At 46.1% G+C, this 26,547-nt stretch overlaps 1 protein-coding gene across 1 annotated transcript in view; it reads right to left on the bottom strand.

Annotated features, from left to right (window-relative positions):
- The window catches only part of shank1 (SH3 and multiple ankyrin repeat domains 1), a 109,840-nt gene that overhangs the window by 48,150 nt on the left and 35,143 nt on the right, over positions 1-26,547 (bottom strand). The window contains exons 12-18 of the mRNA XM_056287803.1: positions 26,142-26,290; positions 25,523-25,636; positions 23,857-23,932; positions 5,385-5,467; positions 4,366-4,490; positions 3,810-3,945; positions 1,935-2,015 (exon numbers count right to left, since the gene is read on the bottom strand). Coding sequence (XP_056143778.1) covers positions 1,935-2,015; positions 3,810-3,945; positions 4,366-4,490; positions 5,385-5,467; positions 23,857-23,932; positions 25,523-25,636; positions 26,142-26,290 — 764 coding nt within the window. The remainder of the gene's footprint in view (positions 1-1,934; positions 2,016-3,809; positions 3,946-4,365; positions 4,491-5,384; positions 5,468-23,856; positions 23,933-25,522; positions 25,637-26,141; positions 26,291-26,547) is intronic.

Genomic DNA, 26,547 nt, shown 5'->3' on the forward strand with positions numbered 1-26,547 from the left:
AATATTGCCCCTGCCCCCACCCTGTCAATTTTTGGCTTGCAGCAGCCAGGATGTAATAGCCACTGTGTTTTGGGGTTGGAGCTGTTGAACGGCCTAATATGCCCAGGGACAGTGTGTTTGTGAGGACGAGTGAAAGCATGGAGGTCTGCTGAATGGACTGAGAGCAGCTCTCAAGGTTTCCCGCTTCTTTTACATGGTGATCTGCTCTCATTAATCATCACTGGCTCACAGGGCATGCCCACAACAGACAGCACTGGCCCCCACCCCATCCCACTGCCGCCTACTCCCCCACCCCATCCCACTGCTGCCTCCCCCCCCCCCCACCCTGCGCCACGTCGGCAGACACACACTGGGTTTCTTATGCTTTGTGCGAGCGCATATTTTGCAAGCATGTAGTAGGTGTGTATGTGTTTATCAAATGGAGGACTCGTGGACTAGTCTGTGGGGGTTTGGGTTAAAGCTCGGGGCTGGGGGCTGGTTTGGGGGCATTGGGGGTCGGTGTGTTGGGCGTTGCAGAGGGGGAAGGGGAGGTGAGAGGGGATTCACAGAGTGGTTAGGGAAACTTTTAAGGGGGGGGGGGTTACCTGTAGTGGGGGTGCTGGAAGTGACAGTGTGGACCCTCTGAAAGAACAGTGAAATGCATTGAGACCAACATCCACAGTGGCAGGGCCATCTTTCCTGCTGTCGCTCCTCTAGTCCTGTCTCCTCAGCTCCCTACCATCAAGAGCAATCTTCCCCTTCCCCCACCCCCTACTCTGGCTTTCCTGCCCTCTATAATTAGGCCCATCTCAATTCCCACTCTTGGCCCTACCCCTCTATTTTGCATGTGGCCGCATTGGTTAGGGTTTCCCATTTCTTTTGGGGATTGAGGGGTAGTGGTCATCTAGCCCTCCAAATTGAGCGTTTTCAGATGCAGACTGCAAACAGGGTGGTAGAACAAAATTCCCAGAATGCTTTGAGAACTGAGGCAGTGTAACGTGGAACATGGCTACCGGTGCAGGGAAAGAAGCCCACAAATGTGTATATCTTGGCAAATAATAATATGAAAATTTTTAAATCCATTGGACTATCTTAGTTTAATGTAAATGCAAAGGAATATGTAATTGGATTGTTACAACAAGCATTTCAGAAAACTCGCTATTCACTTTGTCAATAGAACTTCGTGTAAACGACAAATTTATGAGTGACAGTAGTTATTTCCCTGTCCCATGTATGAAGCTTGAAAAATAATTCAGCGGTGAATTTTCTGCACTTTTCTGCTCATCTGATATCAACACAGGGCAGAAATGTCTATGGGCAGGACTACGTACATTGAAATAGCCAATATATAAACATGCTTCCTGGCATGTTTATATATTGGCATGTTTACTGCCAATATATATTGGCATGTTTACTGTCAGTACATTAATCTATCGTGTTCTGTCCTGCAAATTTGGTCAGATTTACCACTCTAATAGTTGATAACGGTAGCAAGCAACAGGCTTTAATATAAAATGTGCAGTACTATAATGTTATGACCATGTCCTGTGCAAACTAAATAAAATTTCAAGCAGCAGGCATAAAGATGATGGTGATGACTTAACGAGTGGCGTCTCATTTCATAGGTAAAGATTTCCAACCCTAGCCCTTGTAGCTGCGTTCTGAAGGAACACTACCCCTTAGAGGGCGCTCCAAAACTAGGGGTAGGGTCAGGTGGGGGGAATTGGGATTGGGCCTTAGATTTAACAACAACCCCCACCACACTTCCTAAGCATCTTCAGTATCTTTAGGGACCCCCGACACTCCTGATTCACACCATTTCCATTTTTCCTTATCACCTCATCCTATTTACACCCTTCAGAAAATGTTAGCTGCTGTATTCTGTCTTCTTCCTCTCTGTATCCACCACCTTTCTAACAGGAATCTCCTATCTGACTCCATATATTATTTCTTACCCATCTCCTCGAGCTCAGAAGTCATGGATTTGGAGCGCAGGGCGATAGCCGGTGTGCTCAGCTTCTTGCTCTGCTGGGGAACTGGAGGGGAAGTGGGGACACAACAGGTGGTTGTTGAAAAACAAAGCTGCTCATGTACAAAACCCAGGATACAAAATGGAAAATAACTGAAAGACTGGAAAGTAAATACATTTAAGCAGAAGACTTGTTATTCTAAAAATGCAAATGGCAGGTAAAGGTTAATGACCAAGGTGGTCATTTTGACTGTTTTGGATTTTCAAAGTTTAATAACTTTGTGTGAAAAAAGATACAGACCTGCCGCTCCCTAAATGCTCCTAAATTTGCATATATTTGCATTAAAATTAGTTTTAGACCAATTGCACAAAAAAAGTTATGCTACAACCCACCTAAAATGACCATCAGCCATCAAAATGACTGCCAGTTTTTAAACTCTATATTCTGACTTCAAGATAAACTTCAGACAGGCATGGCCAAACTTGAATAGCAAAATTGAAAAAGTGAAAATATTACCTGAAAAACTAAACGGAAAACATATATTGCTAATTTAACAAACGTAACAAGGCATATAAAACTTGAAATGTACAAAAAGAACTGAAAATATCCATCAAAACAGCCCCAAACAACAACCGGAACTTAAAAACTACTAGAACGACCATGAGTGGTCATTTTGACCGTTTTGGATTTTCAAAGTTCAATAACTTTGTGAAGAAAAAGATTCAGGCCTGCTGCTCCCCGAATGCTCCTAAAATTGCATACATTTGCGTTAAAATGAGTTTTAGATCAATTGCACAAAAGTTAAAGATCTACCTAAAACGACCATGAGCGGTCAAAAAGACGGCTCGTAATATGCGCTTCATCGTGCATCATGTCACTATTTATGACGTGTGTTGTTCGTGTCATTTCCTTCGTAACGTTCAGTTCTTTTTTTACATGTCAAGTTTTATAAGCCTTGTTACATTTGTTAGATTAGCAATATGTGTTTTCCGTTTTGTTTTTCAGGTAATATTTTCACTTTTACCTTTTTTTTTTCCTCACTTTTTTCCTAACATGTCTGGTTACAGACGCCGTTACAAACGCACCATGACTACCATCGAGGCGTTGCAGTATTTATAGGTGTTGGACAGTGGCCATTTTAAATTGTTTGGAAAAATAACATTAAAGTTGTTAAAATGTTAATTTTAGTGTCAGTCGTTACTTAACAGACATACTAACACATGCAATGCATTAATATGTCAATTGGGTATTTATCTTTATATGTTTGGAGTCAGTGGCGTGCTCAGTCCTCTCTGTAGTTAAGTAATATATTTATATTTATTGGGTGCTCTTTGGTCCAAGGTTAGTAGTTTCAGATGAGAAAAAGAGAACAAATCTCTCTGACCAAGGCACTCCGTGTAATTAAAAATGTCTTTATTGAAACTTAGACATATCCAAAAAGGACCTAAAAATGCCCACACGTAGCGGCTAGGGCATAGTCTATGCCCTGAAGAAGGCCCGAGCCGCTACGCGTGGGCATTTTTAGGTCCTTTTTGGATAAGTCTAAGTTTCAATAAAGACATTTTTAATTACACGGAGTGCCTTGGTCAGAGAGATTAGTTCTCTTTTTCTCATCTGGGTATTTATCTTGACAGAATACATTTGTATTTTTGTCTTTTTCACTGAGTTTGTAAATATTATTCTTTATGTTTTCTACATCGTGAATCCCTGTTTGGACTTTTTCATGTTATGTTTTTTATTTTAATGTGTGGATTTTTTTCCCCTCTCTAATATCAAGCTCGAGTGTCCTCACAGCATAGCTGTCCATCTGCATATCATATCCCCGCCAGCACATCCAGCACGGTCAGGATTTTCTCTTACTTTTCTTCCTGGCGCCCTCCTCCATGTCAGGGTTGCGGGTTACCATGACAACCTTGACCATGAGGCTGTTGCCACCTTGCCTTATCATGTTGACCACCTGTCTGTGCCCCACTTTGACCACATTCTGACCATTCACCTGAGAGAGAGGAAGGACGGACAGAGACACACAGAGTGAAATGGAAGATGGAGAGTTAGAGGAGGAGGAGGAGAGAGAGAGAGAGAGAGAGGGAGGGAAAGAGAGAAACACAAAGTAAAGGGAGAGAGTAAGATTGCTGGAGAGAGAGGGAGAGTGAGATTGAGAGACAAATAGAGGAAAAAATGTGAAGGGGAGATGTAAGCAAAGCGAAAGGCAGAGGGAGGGAGGAGAGCAGAGAGAAAAGCAGAGATCGAGAGATTGATGGTAAGAGAAACAGAGTGAGAGAGGGAGAGCGAGAGAGAGACAGAAATTTCTTGTCAGGGTTTCAGCCACCGATTTCATCATGTGACAGTAAGTTAGCTGATAAGTATTCTGACTGGTCTTCTAGACCATAGTCCATCAGCCAGCCAATCCCCACACCTCTATCAGGAAGTCCCCCATCCTCAGACCGGCTCTCCAGGCCACACCTCCCTCGTCCACAGACTCTAAGTACTGCAGGGCTGGGAATGCCGGGGTGGGAGTAAACTCCTCGATGGGAGTCTGGGCTGGAGGAGAGGAGGAGCCAAGGTAAGAAGAGAAGCAAGAGAGAGAGAGAGGAAGACAGATGGCCATCACATGAAGAGGACTAGACCCTGTCAGTTGGTATCTTCTACATTATACCTATCATGAGAACTATAGGACAGTAGACAGAGTGTGTGCATGTGAATGAGAGACAGAGAGATATTGGGACCATCAAAGTGACGGTATAATGTCTTTAACTGGACTCAGTGAATGAATTCACTTGTTATTGAATGGCTTTGTGTAACATCAACATTCTATTAATAGTCATATTTGCCAAAAAAAGTGATTTAAAAAAATATTTGTTAACGTTTACTGCGATGTTGTTAATGGTTTGGCAACTCAGGTCCTCTTCCTGTTATGCAAAGCAAATTTGAACTGAATGTAACTTAAATGAAAGATGGGGGGAAGAGAGAGAGAGAGAGGAAGAGAGGGGGGAAAGAGACAGCGAGAGAGAGGAGAGACAGCGAGAGAGAGAGAAGAAAGAGAGAGAGTGAGCGAGAGAGAGAGAGAGAGGAGAGAGACAGCGAGAGAGAGAGAGGAGAGAGGGAGAGTGAGAGAGCGACAGAGAGAGTATGAGAGAGAGCGAGAGGAGAGACAGTGAGAGAGAGAAGAAAGAGCGAGAGAGAGAGGAGAGACAGCTAGAGAGAAGAAAGGGCGAGCGAGAGAGAAGAGAGAGACAGCGAGAGAGAGAGAAGAAAGAGAGAACGAGCGAGAGAGAGAGAGCAAGAAAGAGAGAAGACAGAGAGAGAGAAGAGAGACAGTGAGAGAGAGAGAGAGGGAAACAAGAGTGAGAGACAGAAAATGGGAAGGAGACTCAGAAATACAGATGGGGGTTTGGGGCGTGCATGTCGGTCCTCATGTGATGAGCTATTTCTTACCCTTGGCTCCTCTCAGCACAAAACCAAACCCCTCACTGTCCTTCTTCTGCAGAAGCACCGTCTTCTCCTTGATTATGTAGTCACTGGAATAGAGACGGAGACAGACAATAGCAGCGATACACAGACGAAATGTGTGTGTGTGTGTGTGTGTGTGTGTGTGTGTGTGTGTGTGTGTGTGTGTGTGTGTGTGTGTGTGTGTGTGTGTGTGTGTGTGAGTGTTACATATTGCACCAGGAGAGGGTTTTTATTGGAGGGAAGGGACAGCAGAGCTCGGAAGAAGCCAGATAAACAGGACATTATAGTTTTAATGCCAAATAGCATGAAATATATGTTTATGTTCAAGTGAAATACATGCATATATGAGCTGTGGACCAATCAGAATGTAGATCTGCTCGTTTTTTTTTTAGTTTTCTAAAAAAAAAAAAAACACCTCGCTGAGAAAAGGCTTTAAACATTTTCAAGGCTTTAAAAGCTGATAAGCATATAAACATTTAAGCAAGCCTTAAAGGGACTTCAAATCTGTTGTATGCATTAATTCCAAGATTTCCTCAAGACCCACAGAAACCTTGCGAACTGAATCTGATAGTGAAGCATGTGTTTCTGTAGTTCTGTCAGTGGTCTGTCTACTTCCTGACTGTCTACCTGAAGTCTGCTCAGAAGATGACATCACCTCCACAGCACCTCCACAGCACCTCTACATCACCTCCACAGCACCTCCACATCACCACCAGTCAGCCGGTGCTGCAGTGTGCAGGTGGTTGTGGTAAAATGGGCGTGTTTCTCTGCTCCCCTCTCTCTCTGGCATTGGTTTGTCAGCGAGCCCTGAGACGGTCGCTCCACGACCTCAGAGGTAGACTGTATATGAAGGCACAGCCTGTTGCCTCAGCAACAGCTAAAACTGGACACAGGGAAACTAACTTGTGTCGCTCTATGCCAGAGAGCGGCATGCACAAAGCGGCACTATGTAATGGCACAGAATTAGTCTGGGATGGGAGAAAACAGAGATCCCTCAAGTGTGGAACCAAAAGGCATGCTGGGATTATGTTTGTCTGCTTGTCTGAAGTAGTTCAAAGTTCTTGAGAGCAGACGTGGGTAAGAATGGACCATATCAACAGTGATAAAATAAAGGCTGCCACTGTCTGTGAGTTATCTGCATGACATGTACCAGTTAATGAGGAAGATGTTACTTAGGACAGTGGTGTCAGAAACTGTGCTATCATGAGCCACGCACAAAGGTTTTCATTGCAGCAGAACAGTTTAACAGCTGTTTAGAGAGGCAAGCGTTTACAACTAATGAGTCAAATAGCTGCTGTAGTGTTATGTGGGGATGAAAACCTGGCATTCACATGGCTTTCCACGTCAAGTGGTTTGATGCCACTGACATAAGAGCACCAATTGCTGGCATGAATTGTTTATATCCAGACAACTGCTATGATCAGATTAGATAGATTTCCTCAAATGCTCAGAACATGTCAGGTCTGCTGGAGATATTCCCACCACAACTGATTCCCTTTGAATCCAAAGGATGGATTCACGGAATGTGCCGCTCGATCGGTGAGATCGTCACCAAAGGTTTCGTCTCATCTGTATGTGTGTGAAGGGAGGAACGAGTGAGCGGGGACGTGATGTGGACTCAGTAAGCAAACTGATATCAGGAATCAGGAACACTTTATTTGTCATTTCATTTCATGTATGGAAGTACATGAAATGAAATGAAACATCGTTTCCCCCAGCCCACAGCAGTGCAACACAAAGACAAAACCACATATCCCAAAACTACCAGAACTTCAAGAACACACATACTAACTAACATATATATCTAAACAAAACAAAAAATAAAATCACTGTCTAAGGGAAGGAACGCCAGCCAGGATGACTGTCAGAACTGCCGGTCTGCATGGGCTAGCAGTTAGCTTAGCCTGCCCCACTTCCACATCCTGTCAGACCGCCCTCGGTGCTTCCTCCTCGGGCGCAGCTCTGGTCAGGGCTGTGGTCCTCGGGCCTACAGGACACAGCAGACCAAGCTCCCCCAGCTGATCCAACACTAGCTCTCCCAGCCAGACACCCTCGACACACCTCCCCGCACTCCACACGACGACACTAAAAACACAGTCAATGCCAGGCAAGGCGGACACCAGACCGCCCTCAATGTTATCGGAACTGCCGGTCTGCATGGGCTAGCAGTTAGCTTAGCCTGCCCCGCTTCTGCATCCTGTCAGACCGCCCTCGGTGTTACCTCTTCGGGCACAGCTCCGGGCAGGGCCGTGATCCCTGGACCCACAGGACGTAGTAGACCAAGCTCTCCCAGCCATCAAACGAAGACAAAACTTAAACGCAGACCTGGACAAAGACACTGCATGGACAATACTGGGTGAGGCCGCTGCAAACGTGAATTCACGCCACCATCTTCCCACACCGGAAACGGAAATGAAACTATTGCTCAGGTGCTGAGGAGTTCCTTCAATAAAGACAACGTTCTGTCCCATTTGTTCAACAAGTCAGCCGGCCTGCAGCCGATGCTCAAGTCCCGCTGCGGGCCATGACACAGCCTTATTTCAGTAAATGGAGTAACCAGCCAGTCACACACATGGACCACCAGGCAGACACACACTCATTCAGTCATGAGTGAGGTAGAAAGGTATGGCTACTGTATCAGCTGTGACATGCTGTAACCACATGCTGATAATCCCTGCACACCCAAATAGACCAGGCCCACTCCATCTGTTCATCTGTCTATTCTTCTTCTGCTGCTGCCTTTCTTCATCTCTTTTTCGTCTCTACGGCCCACCTCTGCCACCCCACCTTCTGTATTCACAACTGTCTCCTTTTCTCAAATACTAATAATAACATATGATTTTCTTTCCACCTTTCCTCCCATCCTGTTTTCATATCGATCAACACTGATGGACATTGTCGTCTCATTTTGTCTATGTGTCTCTCTTCTTCTCAATCTCTCCATCTCTGCTGTCAGGCACGCCGTGTGACCAGAGTTGTAAAAACCAGGTCCAGAAAGTAGAAGTCCAAACGATGTATTTGCTCCACTCATGCACTACACTAGCAGATTCTAGTCAACACCACTCCTTACCTAGGTAGGGAAAACTAGTTAATGAAATCAGCTGGTTTAGTAACATGGTTGGAGCAAGTACACGGTTTGGACATTTACTTTCTGGACCTGGTTTTTACAACTCTGCATGTTGACTGACCTCATGAACAGAAAGCGAACATACGTATATGTGCACATACACACACAAGTGCATAAATGCAAAACCTATGTACTGCACAATGCAAAAACATACGTAACAATCACAAATGAGTGGACTCGCTAGCCCATTGGCTAACGGGTCGGACCCTTTAGTCGAATGGTTAACGTAGTTGTCCGTGATGGAGGAGACCCGGGTTCACGTCCTGGCTGTGGCAGTTCCCGGCTGCCCCCTGAACTCACCACATTGGTGTCAGAAGTGGGATGGTGAGACCGTGAGGCCATCAGAAGCGCATGCACCCAGAGGCATGAGGGAGCTGAAAGGTTGTCATGGATCTCCTCGAGACGTGCGTTTGGTTTACCTGTTAAAGACGGTACTCCTAAATCTCACTCCCAGTATGTGAGAAACCTGAAAGCATGTCTCGAGGAGATCCATGACAACCCACCAGCTCCCTCACGCCTCTGGGAGCACGCACTTCCGATGGCCTCACGATCTCACCATCCCACTTCTAACACCAATGTAGTGAATTCAGGGGGCAGCCAGGACACGAACCCGGGTCTCCCGCACCACGGACGACTGCACTAACCAGTCAACTAAAGGGCCCGACCCGTTAGCCAATGGGCTAGTGAGTCTAGTCATTCATGATTGTTACACATACTTTTGCAATAAGATGTCTCATTTTTTAACCATCTACCTTCCACTTTACTGTTATGGCACCATGCTTGTAAAGCCACCTGCCAATGAGAAGCCACACCATCCCTTCAATAACTACAGTAGAGGTCAATGGTCCCATCTACTGATAACTACTCTGTGCCACATAGGCCATTCTATATGTACCCTGTGTGTGTGTGTGTGTGTGTGTGTGTGTGTGTGTGTGTGTGTGTGTTTCAGTGCTTTCACTCAGAGGTGCACACCAAGCACTAATCCCATTGGATTCCATCCAACCAGCACCTATGCTGAAACAGTTCCCCCCGTCATCAAAGCGGTGTCTGATTTTGGGACTCGGTGTTGCTCACCGTATGACAGCATTGCTAAAAGCCATCAGCGACCAGCATCGTAGGACTGCTGCTCGCTGGAAGGCCCACAGAACGTGCAGCTCCAACTGAACAGTTTAAAGAGTATTAGAAAAAGAAACACATGTGTGTCATAAGGTCTGGCCAAGCTGGCGGTGTCAACAGATGCTGGGACTCATCATGAAACCTGCACCCCTGAACTCACGAAGCATCATGTACATTCTTTGGATCGTGTACCTCTCTGCTATCTATAACTGTTTAAACTGCACACACACACACACACACACACACACAAACAGAAATAGAACAATACTGAGCACACAAGACATTGAGCACACAGCAAAGTAACGTGCCAACTCACAGAAAACAGCCTCGTCACATACATGGACACACATCACCAGCATGCTGTCCAAATCCTCCTGCCATGACTTGGCTCTAACACATAGCAGCAGCAAATAAGCCCCGCTGCACGCACACGTGCTGACACACACATGCACACACGCACGCATGCACGCACACACGCACACACACACGTACACATACACACACCTCAAATACATACGCACAAACAATCTGCACATCACCAAAGCATCGTCAGGAGAGAGCAAGAAACAGACATGCACACACACACACACACACACACACACACACACACACACGCACACACAAGATTCATACAGCAAAACATCAGCACAGCTGCATCGCTTATACATCCAGCTCTCCTCAGCATCACCACACATACACATACACAAACACACTCACACTCTCACACACACACACACACACACACACACACTGACGTCGATTGGCAAGCGTGTGCTACAACACATTCTATCTGTCAATCCGGCCGACTATGTAATCAATCCAGCCTGCCATCCATGTCCACAAGCACGCATCATTCATCATTTTCCTGCCCCCCCCCCAAGCCCTCTGTCTCTCCACTTCCCTCAATCCCAGCCCCTGGAGCGAAGGAGGTGGGGGGGGGGGACAAAGCGCCGCGGCGGTACCTGTAAATGAACCAGACGCTCCTGTTCACGGGGCCTAACGACGGCCAGGAAGAAGACAGGGAGAGGGAGAGGGACAGATCCTCGTCGCCGCATCCCTTCATCGCCATTTCCCCCTCCTCCTCCTCCTCCTCCTCCTCCTCCTCCTCCACCTCCTTCTCCAGCTCCTTCTCCTTCTCCTTCTCGTCTTTGAGCAAAACAGCAGCGAGCGCCAGCCGCGAGAGGAGGGGAGGAGGACGAGGAGAGCGAGGGGAGAGAGATGGAGAGAGGGAGAGGGCCTGGCTCTCCCAGCCGCTTCATACTTAAGAGAGAGAGAGAGAGAGTGAGAGAGGGAAACAAGAGCGAGAGACAGAAAATGGGAAGGAGAAAGAGAGAGAGGGAGATGGAAATGGTTCATGGTGACTGCGACACAGAGAGCGGGAGAGTGAGAGAGGGAGCACGCGGAGGGAGTGAGGTAGAGGGAAGGGGAGGGGGGATGAGGTGGAATAAGAAGAGAAAAAAATGAGGTAATTTGGAGTGGGGGGGATGACGAGGGCAAGGGGTGATTGGGTCGGAGACTGGGCTTGTCATGCATGCTGTGTGTAAACATGATGCTAAATCTCACACACACACACACAGATAATAACCATTCATACATACAGACAAGTTAGCTCAAACACAACCACAAGGACAACTCCATCTCCTCTTCATCTCTCTCGGTTTTTATCGACATTTATTGATCTCCCTCTTTTTATCTCTCCATCTCACTCTCATCTGTGAGCTGTTCCTCTGCTCCATGAGCTGCATGATATACCCCATTTGAACAGACTTCCCTGCTGATCCATCACGCTGATCAGTCACCATTCATAAAAACTGGTGCCTTCTAGAATGGTTAGGTCTCCTTGACCATCCTCTTCCTCAACTTCCAGCCCACACTCACCCAACTTCCAACTTCCAACCCACACTCATCCAACTTCCAACATCCAGCCTACACTCATCCAACTTCCAGCTCACACTCATCCGTTCAGGGGGATGACAGGACACATGCTAATTGAAACTGAAATGATTAAGTTGGTCCTCCGTTGCAGGCATGTTGTGTAACAACCGAGGAAATACAGAGTGCAGTTCCTGGTTCTGATGGTACAACAAAATCTGCTCATGGAAGCGCAGTTCAGCCTTATATCTTTGTTTCTGTGCCTGTTTAACCGTGGTTGCATCTGGCTGATAAGCCCTGACACTGACCACATCCTGCTGGTGCCTGTTTGTCCTCTCCATCTTTATTGACCCCCATGTGCTCTTAAATCACTACTCTCTTAAATCATTAACTACTCTCAACACACACACACACACACACACACACACACACATGCACATATATACATGTGCATGCACACACGCACACACACACACACGCACATGCAGGCACACAACGTGACAAAAAACTTAAGCTTGGACTAAGACATACAAACGTATGCATGCATATGTGGAGATAAACATGCGAGTGCACTAAAACACACACACACACACACACACACACACACACACACACACACACACACACACACACACACACACACACACACAAAAGGGTCCCTCCCCACTTTTCCCCCCTCACATTTTATGTAAACAAAGCGGAAGGCGCGAATGAGTGGGTAGAGCCAGGGAAGGAAGAAGGAGGAGACGCATCGACGCAGACAGGAAGGACAGAGAACAGAACAGCTGGGGCTGAGTGGCAGAGAGAGAAGGGGAGAGGGAGAGAGAGCGGGGGGGGGGGTACACATATTCTCTCAAATAGGCACTCACATCATCTCTGTCAGAACCTCCCTCCACGTATGTTGAAGCGGTCTTCTGTCGGCTCGCCTGCCCTCCCTCCTCTCCTCTCACTGTACTCACTACGCTCTCTCTCTCTCCATCGCTCTGCTCCCCCAACCCCTTCTCTCTCTCTCTCTCTCTCTCTCTCTCTCTCTCTCTCTCTCTCTCTCTCTCTCTCTCTCTCTCTCTCTCTCTCTCCTTAGCCTCTTGTATTAAGGGATGCTGGCTGCTCTTGTCCTCTGTCTCCTCCCATCTCTCCCTTTTTGTTTCCCTCCCCGCATGTTAAGCTATACTGCCGTGATTTCAGTGTACAATGTGTGTGTGTGTGTGTGTGTGCGTGAGAGAGAGAGAGAGAGAGAGAGAGAGAGAGAGAGAGAGAGAGAGAGAGAGAGAGAGAGAGAATAAGCACACATCATGTGCTGTTGTTTTACATGCTTTGACAATATGTTGTTTCTGCTATTGTGTGGCTGTATTGTCCGTGATAATATGTGGAGTGTCTGCTGTTGTCCACGTGCTGCAGAGTTCAACATGCTGTACCGAAAACTAACTCCACCCGCACTGGTTGTGTGGCTAATAAACAATCTAAACTGAGCTAATACGGTGTGTGCATTAAAACGACTCATAAAGCTACCTATTTTTTACCGTGTCATTATTGTACGTTTCATATATTAACAGTTTAATTATGAATAATATCACTGCAAAGTAACAGTTCCCCACAGATCTTTTTTTACTATGGTTGGTGAACTATGGTTTTTCCGCTTCCGGTGTGTGAAGATGGCGGTGCAAATTCACATTTGCAGCGGCCTCACTCACCACCGTCCATGCAGTGTCTTTGCCCAAGTCCAAGTCTGTTTGATGGCTGGGAGAGCTGGCACTGGATCGGCTGGAGGAGTTTGGTCTGCTGTGTCCTGTGGGCCCAGGGACCACGGCCCTGCCCGGAGTTGCACCCAAAGAGGAAAAACCGAGGGCGGTCTGACAGGACGCAGAAGCAGGGCAGGCTAAGCTAACTGCTAGCCCATGCAGACCAGCAGTTGCGATAATACCGAGGGCGGTTTGGCAGCGGCCTTGCCTGGCATTGACTGTGTTTTTGGTGTCGTCATGTGGAGTGCGGGGAGGTGTATCAAGGGTGTCTGGCTGGGAGAGCTGGCGTTGGAACGGCTGAGGGAGCCTGGTCTGCTGCGTCCGGTGGGCCCAGGGACCACGGCCCTGACCGGAGCTGTGCCCGAAGAGGAAACACCAAGGGCGGTCTGACAGGACACGGAAGCGGGGCATGCTAAGCTAACTGCTAGCCCATGCAGACCGGCAGTTCTGACAGTCATCCTGGTTGGTTCTCTTGGACAGTGATTTTTTTGTTTAGTTTGGATATATGTGTGAGCTTGGATATATGTGTTCTTGTAGTTCTTGGATGTGTTTTCTTTGTGTTGCACTGCTGTGGGCTGGGGGGGAAATTATATTTCGTTTCATTTCATGTACGCAAGTACATGAAATGAAAAACAAATGTTCCTGATTCCTGACCAAAAACCCTATAGGGTGGTCAACAAGCATGAACTCCAATTAAGACAATTATCATAATTATAATGTCTAAATAATAATAATAACAATAATAATAACAACTTTGTTTATATAGCACTTTTCTAAAGCAATGTTACAAAGTGCTTTACAAAGAAATGAAACCAGACAAGGCAAAATAAGAATAAGACAAAATAAGTAAGTAAAAACAAAAACAGTATGAATAATAGGGTGAATACAGATAAAATGGGGCACTTTCTGATAATTTACATTTTGCATCTTTTTAAATCATGATCCAAATAGCTTAAATGTCAGAGCCATTGACACATAATAAACTTAGAGTTGATTTTTAGTGATGGCAGTATTACATATAAAGATAAAGATGATGAAATTTAAGTGTTCCAGCCTGCCTGTGTTCACCATACTGTTTACATTATGAAATAAGTCTCAGCAGCAGCTGACAGCTACACAGCTGAGTCAAGTACTTGTCTGGACCACTTAATGTTAGAAATTGAGGGGGAACACATGCAACAATGATTCAGTCAGAAGTACGTAGTATATGTGCATAAACTGAGCAGGTGCCCCTTCTGGCTTAGCTGAGATGGCTATAAAACAATGCTTCTATCCTCCTTCTTAAGTGTGTGTGTGTGTGTGTGTGTGTGTGTGTGTGTGCGATCCCTTGTATCGCTTTCACACTCTGTTGCCCCAGTAAACTTCAGTGTGCTAGCAAGGGTGCACAGTTCCCCTGCACTCAGACACAGGGTGGTTAGGAGTATCTGCTAGCGGTTAAGGTTAAGGGTTAGATTGCGGCATGGACCACCTATGTTAAAAGTGTGCGGGCACATGGTACTGCAGGACACTTTGGATAAAAACATCCGACGTCTGCGTAGCATAGTGGTCTATTCCTTCGCCCACCAACACGGGGATCGCCGGTTCGAATACCGTGTTACTGCCGGCTTGGTCAGGTGTCCCTACAGACACAAGTCCACTGACTCCCGGTTTCTACTGCAGCGGTCATACCAGTTTCCTGTTTGTTGGCGTGTGCTACTGACAATGGCATATTTTCGCGATGCCTGCAAGGATAAATGTCAACGACATGGACAGAATTGTCAACAAACTTTCACCTGCACCTACCAGCAAATGGGTGAAAAGTTTCAAGTTGTACATATCAAGTTACGTCCACGGACGGACGGATGGATCACGAAAAATATGCCATTGTTAATAGCACATGCCAACAAACAGGAAACTGGTATGACTGCTGCAGTAGAAACCAGAAGCCAGTGGACTACAGTAATGCATAGAGGCCATTGGCCATGTCTGAGGGTGGGAAGCAGGATGTGGGTATGTGTCCTGGTCGCTGCACTAGCACCTCCTCTGGTCGGTCGGGGTGCCTGTTCAGGGGGGAGGGGAACTGGGGGAATAGTGTGATCCTCCCATGTGCTATGTCCCCCTGGTGAAACTCCTCACTGTCAGGTGAAAAGAAGCGGCTCGCGACTCCACGTGTATCGGAGGAGGCATGTGCTGGTCTCCAGCCCTCCCTGGATTGACAGAGGGGGTGGAGCAGCGACCAGGGATGGCTTGGAAGAGTGGAGTAATTGGCCAGACACAATTGGGGAGAAAAAAAAAAGGGGGGGGGACATCCGACGAGCGGTGTATGCTACATTATTCACTAGAAGATGTGAAGCAGAGAAGCTAACGTATACAGATACGAGAAGAAGAAGAAGAAGAAGAAGAAGAAGAAGGGGGGAGATATACAAATCAATACAGAGGAGGAGAAGGATGGAAAAGAAACAGAAATAACTGAGAAGTGGTACGGATGGATGCAAACGATGAAAAAGAAATCTGAGGTGGAAGGCCACTGTGAACATAAAGAGAAGCTCCCCATTCTCACAAGTCACAGCTGGCTCCCTGATCATTTACCTCACCTCCTTGTTAATGTATTCGCCACACCACATTACCAATTTCAGCCATTAATTTTGCTGACTGCTGTCTTGGTCATGCCTTGTTATACAAGAATGTCCCAGCTAGTCGTATGCTGTAAAGGCCTGACTTATCAGAGTGGTCAGGAAGTGTGAGGGAGCTCTGGCGCTCAGTTAGAAGGCAGGGTTTGGTTTGGGGATGAGAGGCGAGGTCTGGAGAGTGGTGACTCTCTCTGATAAAACATGATCATCCACAGAACAGATGATGATCCAAAATAAGGGTGAAATGTGTCTCCCCCCCCCCCGCCTTTTAATGCACTGCACTGCTTCCGGCCCTGTGAAGGCCTGGTGGCCTGTCCAGGGTGTCTCCCCACCTGCCGCCCAGTGACTGCTGGGATAGGCTCCAGCATCCCCGCGACCCTGAGAGCAGGATAAGTGGTTTGGATAATGGATGGATGCCTCTGCTTCCACAAAAACCATCTCTCTACACTTCCCTGCCTCTTTCTGACCACATAAAGCCTTTCTTTCTTCTTCCAAGGCTCCCCCTTCCCTCTCCTTCTTATGCTCTCCATCTCCCTCTTCATCCTTCTCTCCCTCTGGAGTGCCCTTCACTGTCTGACCTCCAGATGGAGACACCACAGGGGCGGGTGATAGAGAGAAAATTAAAAAGTACAGGGGGGTAAGCATTATGGTGATGGATAGAGAGAGAAGGTGGGATGGAGAGCTAGAAAGATGGTTAGGAGATGTAGCCAAATATAGAGGAATGAAAGAGAGGCGCAGGGGAATAGGTGAGATAATACATAAAGTGTTAAAGGCTCTGAAAGTAGGCCCGTGTGAGGGCGGCTCTGAGTCAGCAATGGCTGCCTGGCCAAACAAACAGTTGCAGCTCTGTGTATGTTGGAGCACACATGCTTGGTTATCCAGGATGGGTATGAGCACAAACCTACAGGCGTGAATTTGCACGGCTCTGTCCGCCGCTTTGCACAAAATGTCACTTGTGATGAAAAGTATGTTAATAATTGACGATTGTGTGTATATATGTGTGCAAGGGTGAGCGAGAGAAAGAGGGGGAGCATGAGGGAAAGAGGAACGAGGAATGAAAGAACAAAAAAAGTGACAAAGACTGGCATGGGGAAAGCAGGGGGAGTCAAGGACTGAGTTTTAATAATACATTTGAATTATAATGTGTTTATTTCTATGTAAATAATTCTCTTTGCTCAGGCCAAGCCTCGGATGCTAAAATGAGTTTGCCTCAAAGAGAGGTGTTCTTACCATGATGAAAATGTGTGACATTAAAGGGAATGATATTGTATTACACATAGTTAATGAGGAGGAGTTACACTCCAAAGTCAACACAGGAGACTTTCCACTGCTCCAAACAGTAATCCAGGTATACACTCATCACCCACTTGTGGTTTATCCTCCTGTGAGCATAGTGAAGGGAGGTCCTGGTGCCTCAACCTGTTAGGATGCATACCAAATTAGCTCACATGTTAAAGGACTACTTCCCTGATTTTCAACCTTATCCTGATCTATCCAAACTGGGGATATAGTGTGAAAAACACCTGCAGTTGTTGCCAATGTTCTCTGTGTCTCCGGGACGTAGTAGCAAACTCTGTTCTTCTTCTGGCACCAGCGAAGCCATTTAACGTGTCAGTGACGTAGTTGGTGACAAGGAAGAACTATGGACAAGTTCAGCTTGGATTTCTTGTCTCCGCCCACACTTCAGCCAGGGGACATGCTCTAAATGCCACTCAAAAATAAAAAAAACCTTCCTTGTTCTCTTCGCCTTGTACGGCAAACTAACTACGTTTCCAAGAAATGCAGCAGAGAGGCCGAGGCTGCTACTGCATTAGCCGAGCAAGAGGATAGGGCCAGCGAGGACCATCCAGAATGTGAACTGTAAAGGTCCTCACGGGTCCACAGTGAACCCTAAGACCCGAGACTCGACCCAGCACCTGTACGGGTTCAGACCCACATTTTATACTGTCAATCGGGACGGGGTTGGGTCCCGTTCTACTACTGTGGGCCCTGGGTCTGTAACATAATGTGTAATACCTGAGTGAATCCGAGAAGACCCGGCCATGACCAAACAGCGCCAAGAGAGCAGAGGTCAGACTCGTCTCGGAGAGCACAGGGCAGCAAATTAGCAATGCTAATGTTAGCAGCCATGGCAACAAACGGGCAATCATTTTAATTCAAAAGGGCAAACAGTCGAAGTTATATTTATCATACTACTACTACTACTACTTTATCATACTAATACTACTACTACTACTACTTTCGGCTGCTCCCGTTAGGGGTCACCACAGTGGATCATCCGTTTCCATCTCTTCCTGTCCTCTGAATCTTCCTCTGTCAAACCAGCCACCTGCATGTCCTCCCTCACCATATCCATAAACCTCCTCTTGTCTGTCTGTCTCTGTGACAGCAAGTGGACGTTTAAGATGAAATGACGAGTGGATTAGCCATGCTGTTTCACTCAGAAAGAGAGGAATAACAGAAAACCTGGATGTATTTTACCAACTTTCTTGGCAAGGAGGATGGATTATATGCGTCATGACCAGGAGGCTACTAACGTTACATTAGGTAAGACACAAGCGTTTGTTTTGGCAACTTGTAAATTATCGTTAACTTGTTAATAGCAATCACTTGTGAAATTGGTGCCGATCGGGTCTGTGTCTCCCGTCCGGGTTCAGGTCCGACCATAGACGGACTGGCCATCGGGAGCACCGGGATAGGCCGGTCGCTCTGTGGGCCGCTTGAGCAGCCTTTTTTTAAATTTCTTGAGCAGTGCATTAAACAAACACAAGAGCAAGAGATGTCGTCGCCCCACTTTGATCGTGCACCTGCCCACGTCCTCAACACACCCACTATCACTTTTGGCACTCAGGCCCACCCATTCAGAAGGCCTGCTTTTTTGCTGGATCATCAAGTAAATAGCAGTCAATGAATACTGTTTCATTTATCTAACTACGCAACCAATAAACATAAAACAATGCTTGTTTCTTGCTTCTTGTTTGTCATGATGATGATAGGTCAGATTTTTTTGAACGACAGGGCATTTTGCAAATGCCAGATAGCGAGCAGCCCCTCCTTTTTCCCTCTGTACAGCCCACGCACACTGCACAGAGGAGACGAAGCCTGCTTTCTGCTAGTTAGCTTAGCTGCTGCTAATCAGGAAGGAATCAGGAACACGTTTCACTTCATGCACTTGCGTACATGAAATGAAATGGAATGCCGTTCCCCAGCCCACAGCAGTACAACACAAAGACAAAAACACAAACTACAAGAACACACACACCCAAATTAACACATATATCCAAACTAAACAAAAAAATCACTGTCCAAGGGAACGAACGCCAGCCATGATGACTGTCGGAGTCGCCGGTCTGCACGGGCTAGCAGTTAACTTAGCCCACCCCGCTTCCGCGTCCTGTCACCCTTGGTGTTTCCTCCTCGGACGCAGCTCCAGGAAGGTGCCGTGGTACCCGGGCCCACCGAACGAAGCAGATCAAGCTTTCCCAGCCAGACATCCTCAACACACCTCCCCACACTCCTCACGATGACATCAAAAACACCACAGTATAGACCATCCTCGGTGTTATCGGAACTGCTGGTCTGCATGGGCTAGCAGTTAGCTTAGCCTGCCCCGATCCAGCGCCAGCTCTCCCAGCCATCAAACGAAGACAAAACTTAGACGCAGACGTGGACAAAGACACTGCATGGATGGTACTGGGTGAGGCTGCTGCACATGTGAATTCGCACCGCCATTGTCCCACACTGGTACTGGGTGAGGCCACTGCGAACGTGAATTCGCACAGCCATCCTCCCACAATGGAAGCGGAAGATGTATTTTAAGATAAAAACCACGTAATGTAGGTTAAGATAAAAACCACGGTGAAACAAGGTGGTTTGCTTAAGTTTGTCACAAAAAGACGTCGCGGGGAGCAGGAGGAAGAGAATTCAGCTCATGTTCAGTCATCATTCTCAAGCCAGACACCTACTCCTGCACCAGTTTACTGCACAAGTGCCAAGTAGTAACGACACTTACACGGCTGCTAATTCAGCCCCTTCCCCGTCAGCAGCTGTACCGTTGAAAGTCTCCCTTCAACTGTCAGTTGGATAAAAACTGATATCAGGGCATCAATAATGACATACAGACTGAACTCTTTGTCCCTGTTTTCCTATGGAAGAACTGACTGAATCGTTGGACTATAACGAAATTCAGTGTTCAACACCAAACCCCATCGTCTCCTGCTGTAATCAACAAAAGTAAGGTAATGTACAATTTCAGACTATAGTAGTCTATTGGCTATTTCAATATTATTTTTTGTTGGATGTACAATTGAATTTTATGTGTGTGTGTGTGTGTGTGTGTGTGTGAGGTTTATGTGACCACAGTGCCAGGCTATGTTCAAGTGTCATCTTTAACATGACTGAGCATGTTGGTGTCAGTGTACCTCTATCCATATGCTTAATTAATGATGCTGTTGCATCTGTCAGCTGTGTGTGTGTGTGTGTGTGTGTGTGTGTGTGTGTGTGTGTGTGTGTGTGTGTGTGTGTGTGTGTGTGTGTGTGTGTGAATATGTGGCCGGGATGCCAGGCTATCCGATGCTATTAATGTTCATCTTGGTGTCTGTAACATTATCTCTGATGATGTATGAGGCTTATACTGTGGTGCATTCAGGCAAGTATAGTTGTAATGGCCTATTTTGGTTAACATATGCATTTAACAGACCGGACGGGCACCTGATTTTCTCTGTGCCCACCCACATTGTCATTTCTGCCTATGCTACAGGTGTGTGCATGTTTTTGTTACCTTTTGGAGATCTTTTCTGGTATGAACACTAACCTTGTTGGGACCAGTAGTCCTCTTGGAGACCAAAGCCTGGTCCTAGTGAGGCACAACGTCATTTCTGACGTCCTGGTTAAGGTTAGGGGTAGGGTGTGAACTGAGGTTAGGTTACGGTTGTGGTTAGGCATGAATTTGTTATAGTTAAGGTTTGGGTTAGCCTGTCCACAATGAATGGAAGTCAATGTCCTAATAAGGATAAGTGCCAAACTTGTGTGTGTGTGTGTGTGTGTGTGTGTGGCCTGCTGGTGACAAACCTTTCACTTGCTCTTAAAATGGCTCTATTAATGTTACAGTAGCCTACAGTATCCATCCATTATTCATATAAGTGGTGGTAGTAAGGGCTGGTGTGTTTGTATGTGTGTCAATGGGGCAGAGGTGGTGGAGTATCTGCAGGCTGGTTGTGGTGGGCTGACCAGTGTAAAGAATTCCAGGGCCATTTTTCAGTACCAGTCCGTCCTTGGATCTGAAATTTCTGGGTTCTGCATGGATCCGGGTCCCAGCTTTCAAATAATAGACAAGTCCGGTTGAGTTCTGGGTAGTACATTTCTGGGTCGTTTTGGATTTGGGCACGCATTTTTGGACCCACGAAGACCTTTACTGTGCAGAGCAAAAAGCGACTGGTGGTGCCTTTGCTCAAATTGCCCTCCGATGCCAAGAGAAACTGAATCATTCTGCTGCAATGAATTTCAGCGTGGGTAGGTTTTGTTCGATGCTGTCACCGACCCCGATACTTTCTTCAGGATCCCGAAGATAAACTGGAAAAGACAACCAAGACAAGCAGGGCTGGCAGATGACCAGTGAGTTTGTACGCTATATTCTGGCCAACAAAGTACTAGCTATAGGCTGGTGTGGTGATACTCGCAACAGACAAGCGGTTTTCTCAACACGTCTGTACTGATTGCACGGCACCCTCTTCTTACCCAGATAAGTTATATAGTATATTTTTCCACGTCTCACTAAATGTCCTGTTGGCAAGCACATTCCTTTATCATAGTGGCCAAAAAGGTACGCAGTGTATCGTTACCCTTACGTTGTTTGTTGTCTTCACTTAGGCAACTTGCATTACAATGAGCACTGTGTTTTGTATTTACAACAGCTGCTAATGTTTCAGTATATGGCCAAGGCATGTTTATTGTCGATAAAACTTATCCAATATCAAGTCAATTTATGTCGTTTTTCAGTTTTCTCATCAGAGTGAAGATTTTAAGATGCCATTCTTTGTTCACAGACCCGCAAGACATGCCCACCTCCATGAGCTCGGCAGATTTTGGAAGAATTCGCATTCGCATGCAATGCATCCTGGTACATGTAGGCACTGCCGGCACATCTCCGTGACCAGGAGAACTCAGATTTCCTTGTCAATATAGCACACACTGAGGATTTTATTGCTTCAATTGACTACATTTGCCATCAACACTGATTGGAGATACACATAAAAACCAGTGAAATTGCCCTTTCACACAACACCCCCCCCCACACCCCCCCCCCACACACACACACATGCCAATCGTAAAAGACAAAATCTTGACCTTTAAAATCAAAGATCATAGATCGTATTCTTTTGTGAATGGCATGGACAGGAAGAAATGGAAACGGATGATCCGCTGTGGCGACCCCTAACGGGAGCAGCCAAAAGTGGAAGTAGTAGATTGTCAGGACAGTCTCATGGCACTGCACTAAATACAGCTGTTCAGAATGAATAGTTTTGTTTGGCAGGGGGGCAGTGTTGCAATTAAAACTGGTTGCTATCATAACACCAGACTACCCAGTGTGGGTTTCAGAATTAGTCATCAGGACCACCCGAGATCACCTTTACCAGTGAAGACAAAATCAACCCACATGTAAGTGAAGTCTTTCAATACAGCTCTGATTCTAAAGCGTATTCATAGAAGTAGTGGCTCTCCCTTTGACATTCTGATATAACTAAAGTCCATCTTCTTGCACAGGTCAAGTCAATGACACTAAGCTGATCAAAACATCCCTGGCAGATTTCTCCATTTATAATAACTCCATTGTGAACACAGTAAGATTGGCCATTACACATGAAACAGATTCCCTGACATATCCTATCCTGTATGAATAATTCACAGCACATCAAACCACACAGCCCCCAGATACGAATCGATATATGATCATGAATCACCATGAACCTTCTTCATCAGATTCCATATAACCATACAAAAAAACCCCCCAAAAAAAACAAAAAAAAACCCTCACAGCTTTGTCTTATCTTATTATGAGCATGGGGCATCAGTATAGGCAACAAAAAAGAGAGGCGGGCTTGTGGCTAAAAAGTTGCTATCTCAAATCATCACATGGACCTGGGAAATGTGGCAGAGAAAATTGAAAGTAAAAACCTGTTTCCTCACAAGCTATTTTTCATAATGCCATGGAGCAAGACTCAAACTCTAGACATCTAGGAGGCTCTGCCTAAAGGATAACAGCATACCACTATAAGGCCGGGGCTGTTCTGGCTGCTGGGCCAGTGTCATGAGGTGCATGTGGGTAATTGTATGATTATGAAAGAAGGCCTTGAGAGAAAAGAGCATGCATGTTTAGAGAACATTCATTGGAAATGTCCCTGCTGTATGTGGTACATCAGCAGTAGTCATCAGCAACCTTACCAAGTTTCCCACAAACAGGAGTCAGATTTGCCAACTTGGCATATTATGGCATATGATGGCTGATGTTGGTAATGCAGCTTCAATTCTCCACTGACCCAAAAAATGATTTTCCCAATCAAAAAGACATGACTTGAAAAGTTTTAAGAGGAGAGCATTAATGTTGTATAAGTCCATAAATTAACTTGAATTATGAAAATATGTATCACCGAGACTGATTTAAAAAAAATAAACATTCACATCACATCATTCATGAAAATGACATGACAAAAAATTAGTTTTATTTTTTTGTGATGTCATTTTAAGGCTATGAGCAGAATGTGTGCTTGTGTGATCTGATGAGAGCATGGCTAGGCAAGAAACTGCTGTTAGAAATAGATTTAAAAAAAACCCCAAAACACCAATGTGCCTGCTTTCAGGGCTACATGACACATTGCCCAAAACCAGAGAGGGATTTGCTTCCTTTTTTCTTTTTTTTCATGGCATAAATGCTGGGTGAGTATGGGTGGCTGTTTTGCCATGCTGAGTTTTGATTAATAAGGCATCCATGCTCTTACCTGGGTGCGTCAAAGCTGTCGTAGGATCCCACAGTGTAATGGCGGAATAACCTCTTGGCTCTCTCTCCACGGCTCTCTGCAACCCACCACAAAGGGAGACATCAGCAGGACTGCAACAATGCCTACTTCTATATCTACTGTACACCTTTACACTTAAAAATGTCTATAAGATGATAATGATAGTGACTTCTCTCGCTTGCAAGTCTGGAACTACATGGCCAAGTACATTTACATTATATTCATGTTGACTCATGTAGCAGATGCTTTTAACAAAATGTTAACATGTTAAAATTAACATTTTAAAATTTTAAAATGGTGAAGAAGAGCGTGTAGGCAGGGTGGAGTGGGTGGAGAAGAGTGTCAGGAGTGATTTGAGACAGAAAGGTACCAGCAAGACAGCAGAATGTCAAGGATGCAAGGAGTAAAGGTGACGAAGGCATATGAGTTTAAATACTTGGGGTCAACTGTCCAAAGTAACGGGGAGTGCAGGAGAGAGGTGAAGAAGAGAGTGTAGGCAGGGTGGAGTGGGTGGAGAAGAGTGTCAGGAGTGATTTGAGACAGAAAGGTACCAGCAAGACAGCAGAATGGCAAGGATGCAAGGAGTAAAGGTGACGAAGGCATATGAGTTTAAATACTTGGGGTCAACTGTCCAAAGTAACGGGGAGTGCAGGAGAGAGGTGAAGAAGAGAGTGCAGGCAGGGTGGAGTGGGTGGAGAAGAGTGTCAGGAGTGATTTGTGACAGAAGGGTACCAGCCAGAGTTAAAGGGAAGGTTTACAAGATGGTTGTGAGACCAGCTATGTTATATGGTTTCGAGACAGTGGCACTGACGAAAAGACAGGAGGTGGAGCTGGAGGTGGCAGAGTTGAAGATGCTAAGATTTTCATTGGGAGTGACAAAGGAGGACAGGACTAGGAACGAGTATATTAGTGGGACAGCTCAGGTTGGACAGTTTGGAGACAAAGCAAGAGAGGCAAGATTGAGATGGCTTGGACATGTGTGGAGGAGAGATGCTGGGTATATTGGGAGAAGGACGCTGAATATGGAGCTGCCAGGCAAGAGGAAAAGAGGAAGGCCAAAGAGGAGGTTGATGGATGTGGTGAGGGAGGACATGCAGGTGGCTGGTGTGACAGAGGAAGATGCAGAGGACAGGAAGAGATGGAAATGGATGATCCACTGTGGTGACCCCTAACGGGAGCAGCCGAAAGTAGTAGTAGTAGTAGAAGTAGTAGTAGATGTAGCAGATGCTTTCATCCAAAGCAACTTACAGGGGAGGCAGCAAGTAGCTGCCACATGTGTCAGCTACTTGCTACAGCAAGTAGCTACTGTCAGCATCATGGAAAACTAAATAGTAATCATGTCATAGCCAAGAGTGAATGTCATGTAAACTGCACTTTAAGTGTGCCCTACATCATCGAGGAGTGACGGGAGAATCAAGTTACAAAGTAGATAGAAAAATGACACATGTATCACTGACATATCAGAGCAACAAGCAGTACCACAACAAGCCCCAACCTGCCGACCTATAGCAAATAACTTAATGGCCAGGTTGTCATTAGAAACCAACCTAAATAAATAGATACTCAGACAAGGTTAAGAGAGACAGGGCCTAGCATGCTGTGTGGATGTACAGACATGTGCATATGCCCGGGGGTGTTTTGTGGTCACCTGAGCGGCTGTCTTGGCTGCGATGCGCCACTTCCTCAACGCAGTCGGAGGGGAACCAGCCGGTCCGTCCCCTCACGGTTCCCTCCCAGAACCCACCCTCACCCACACTCAGCACTACAGGGACAGCAGAGAGTGGCGTGTGAGTCACCGGATAAAGTGCACAAACACAAAGAATTCATTGACTAACGCACACACTTAAGAAGACGCCAACAACATCGACATGTAAGAACAGAGGAAAATTATGCAAGCACACACACGAACATGCAAACCCCTTCATACTCACCAAGACATACATACCTGGAGACACCTTAGACTCACTCACAAACACACACATATTCATACCTGCAGACATTGAATGCAAACATATAAGGACCTTACATTCATGTTATGACATGGCTATTTGCAAACTCATACACTCACATCTGAAGACAATGGACTGCTTAGGGCCTGGACAGCGAGCTGACACGGACATCCACATAGTTAACCAAGACTGACATCTAGCCATACAGACACTCTGAATTCACGTGTGGGGAAACAAATAATCTCTAACACACACAAACACACAAAGCACCTCACCATGTATATATACACACACACACATATATATACATATACACACCTTTGACCCTGTCTCCCTTGTTAAAGCTGATTTCTCGGTCACCCTGTGCAGAATGTGCACGTGTAGCCACGAATACACGTCCTGGCACAGCACTGTAGAGACGTCTCCGTTGGCCGCCGGCTGATCCAGCAGTGCCCAAAACTACAGGCCTGGCCAGAGACCAATACAGAGAGAGAGTGAAAAGCGTGATGCACAAACTCACAGCCCAGCTTGTGTGATACAAACCTGAATTGTGGACTACTTACATAACTGAGAGAAAAGTCCAAGCCTTGACTTTTACACAAGTCTAACAGGTTGACACACAATGGCAAGGACTCAGAGCACCCGAGCCAGCTAATGGGAGAGCAATTGTGTCCTCGAAGAAAGGGGACAGTGCTTGTTCATAGGCCTTGTGGATCATCTCAAG

The sequence above is a fragment of the Lampris incognitus genome, chromosome 10 (genome assembly GCF_029633865.1).
Source record: "Lampris incognitus isolate fLamInc1 chromosome 10, fLamInc1.hap2, whole genome shotgun sequence".
Taxonomy (NCBI): Eukaryota; Metazoa; Chordata; class Actinopteri; order Lampriformes; family Lampridae; genus Lampris; species Lampris incognitus.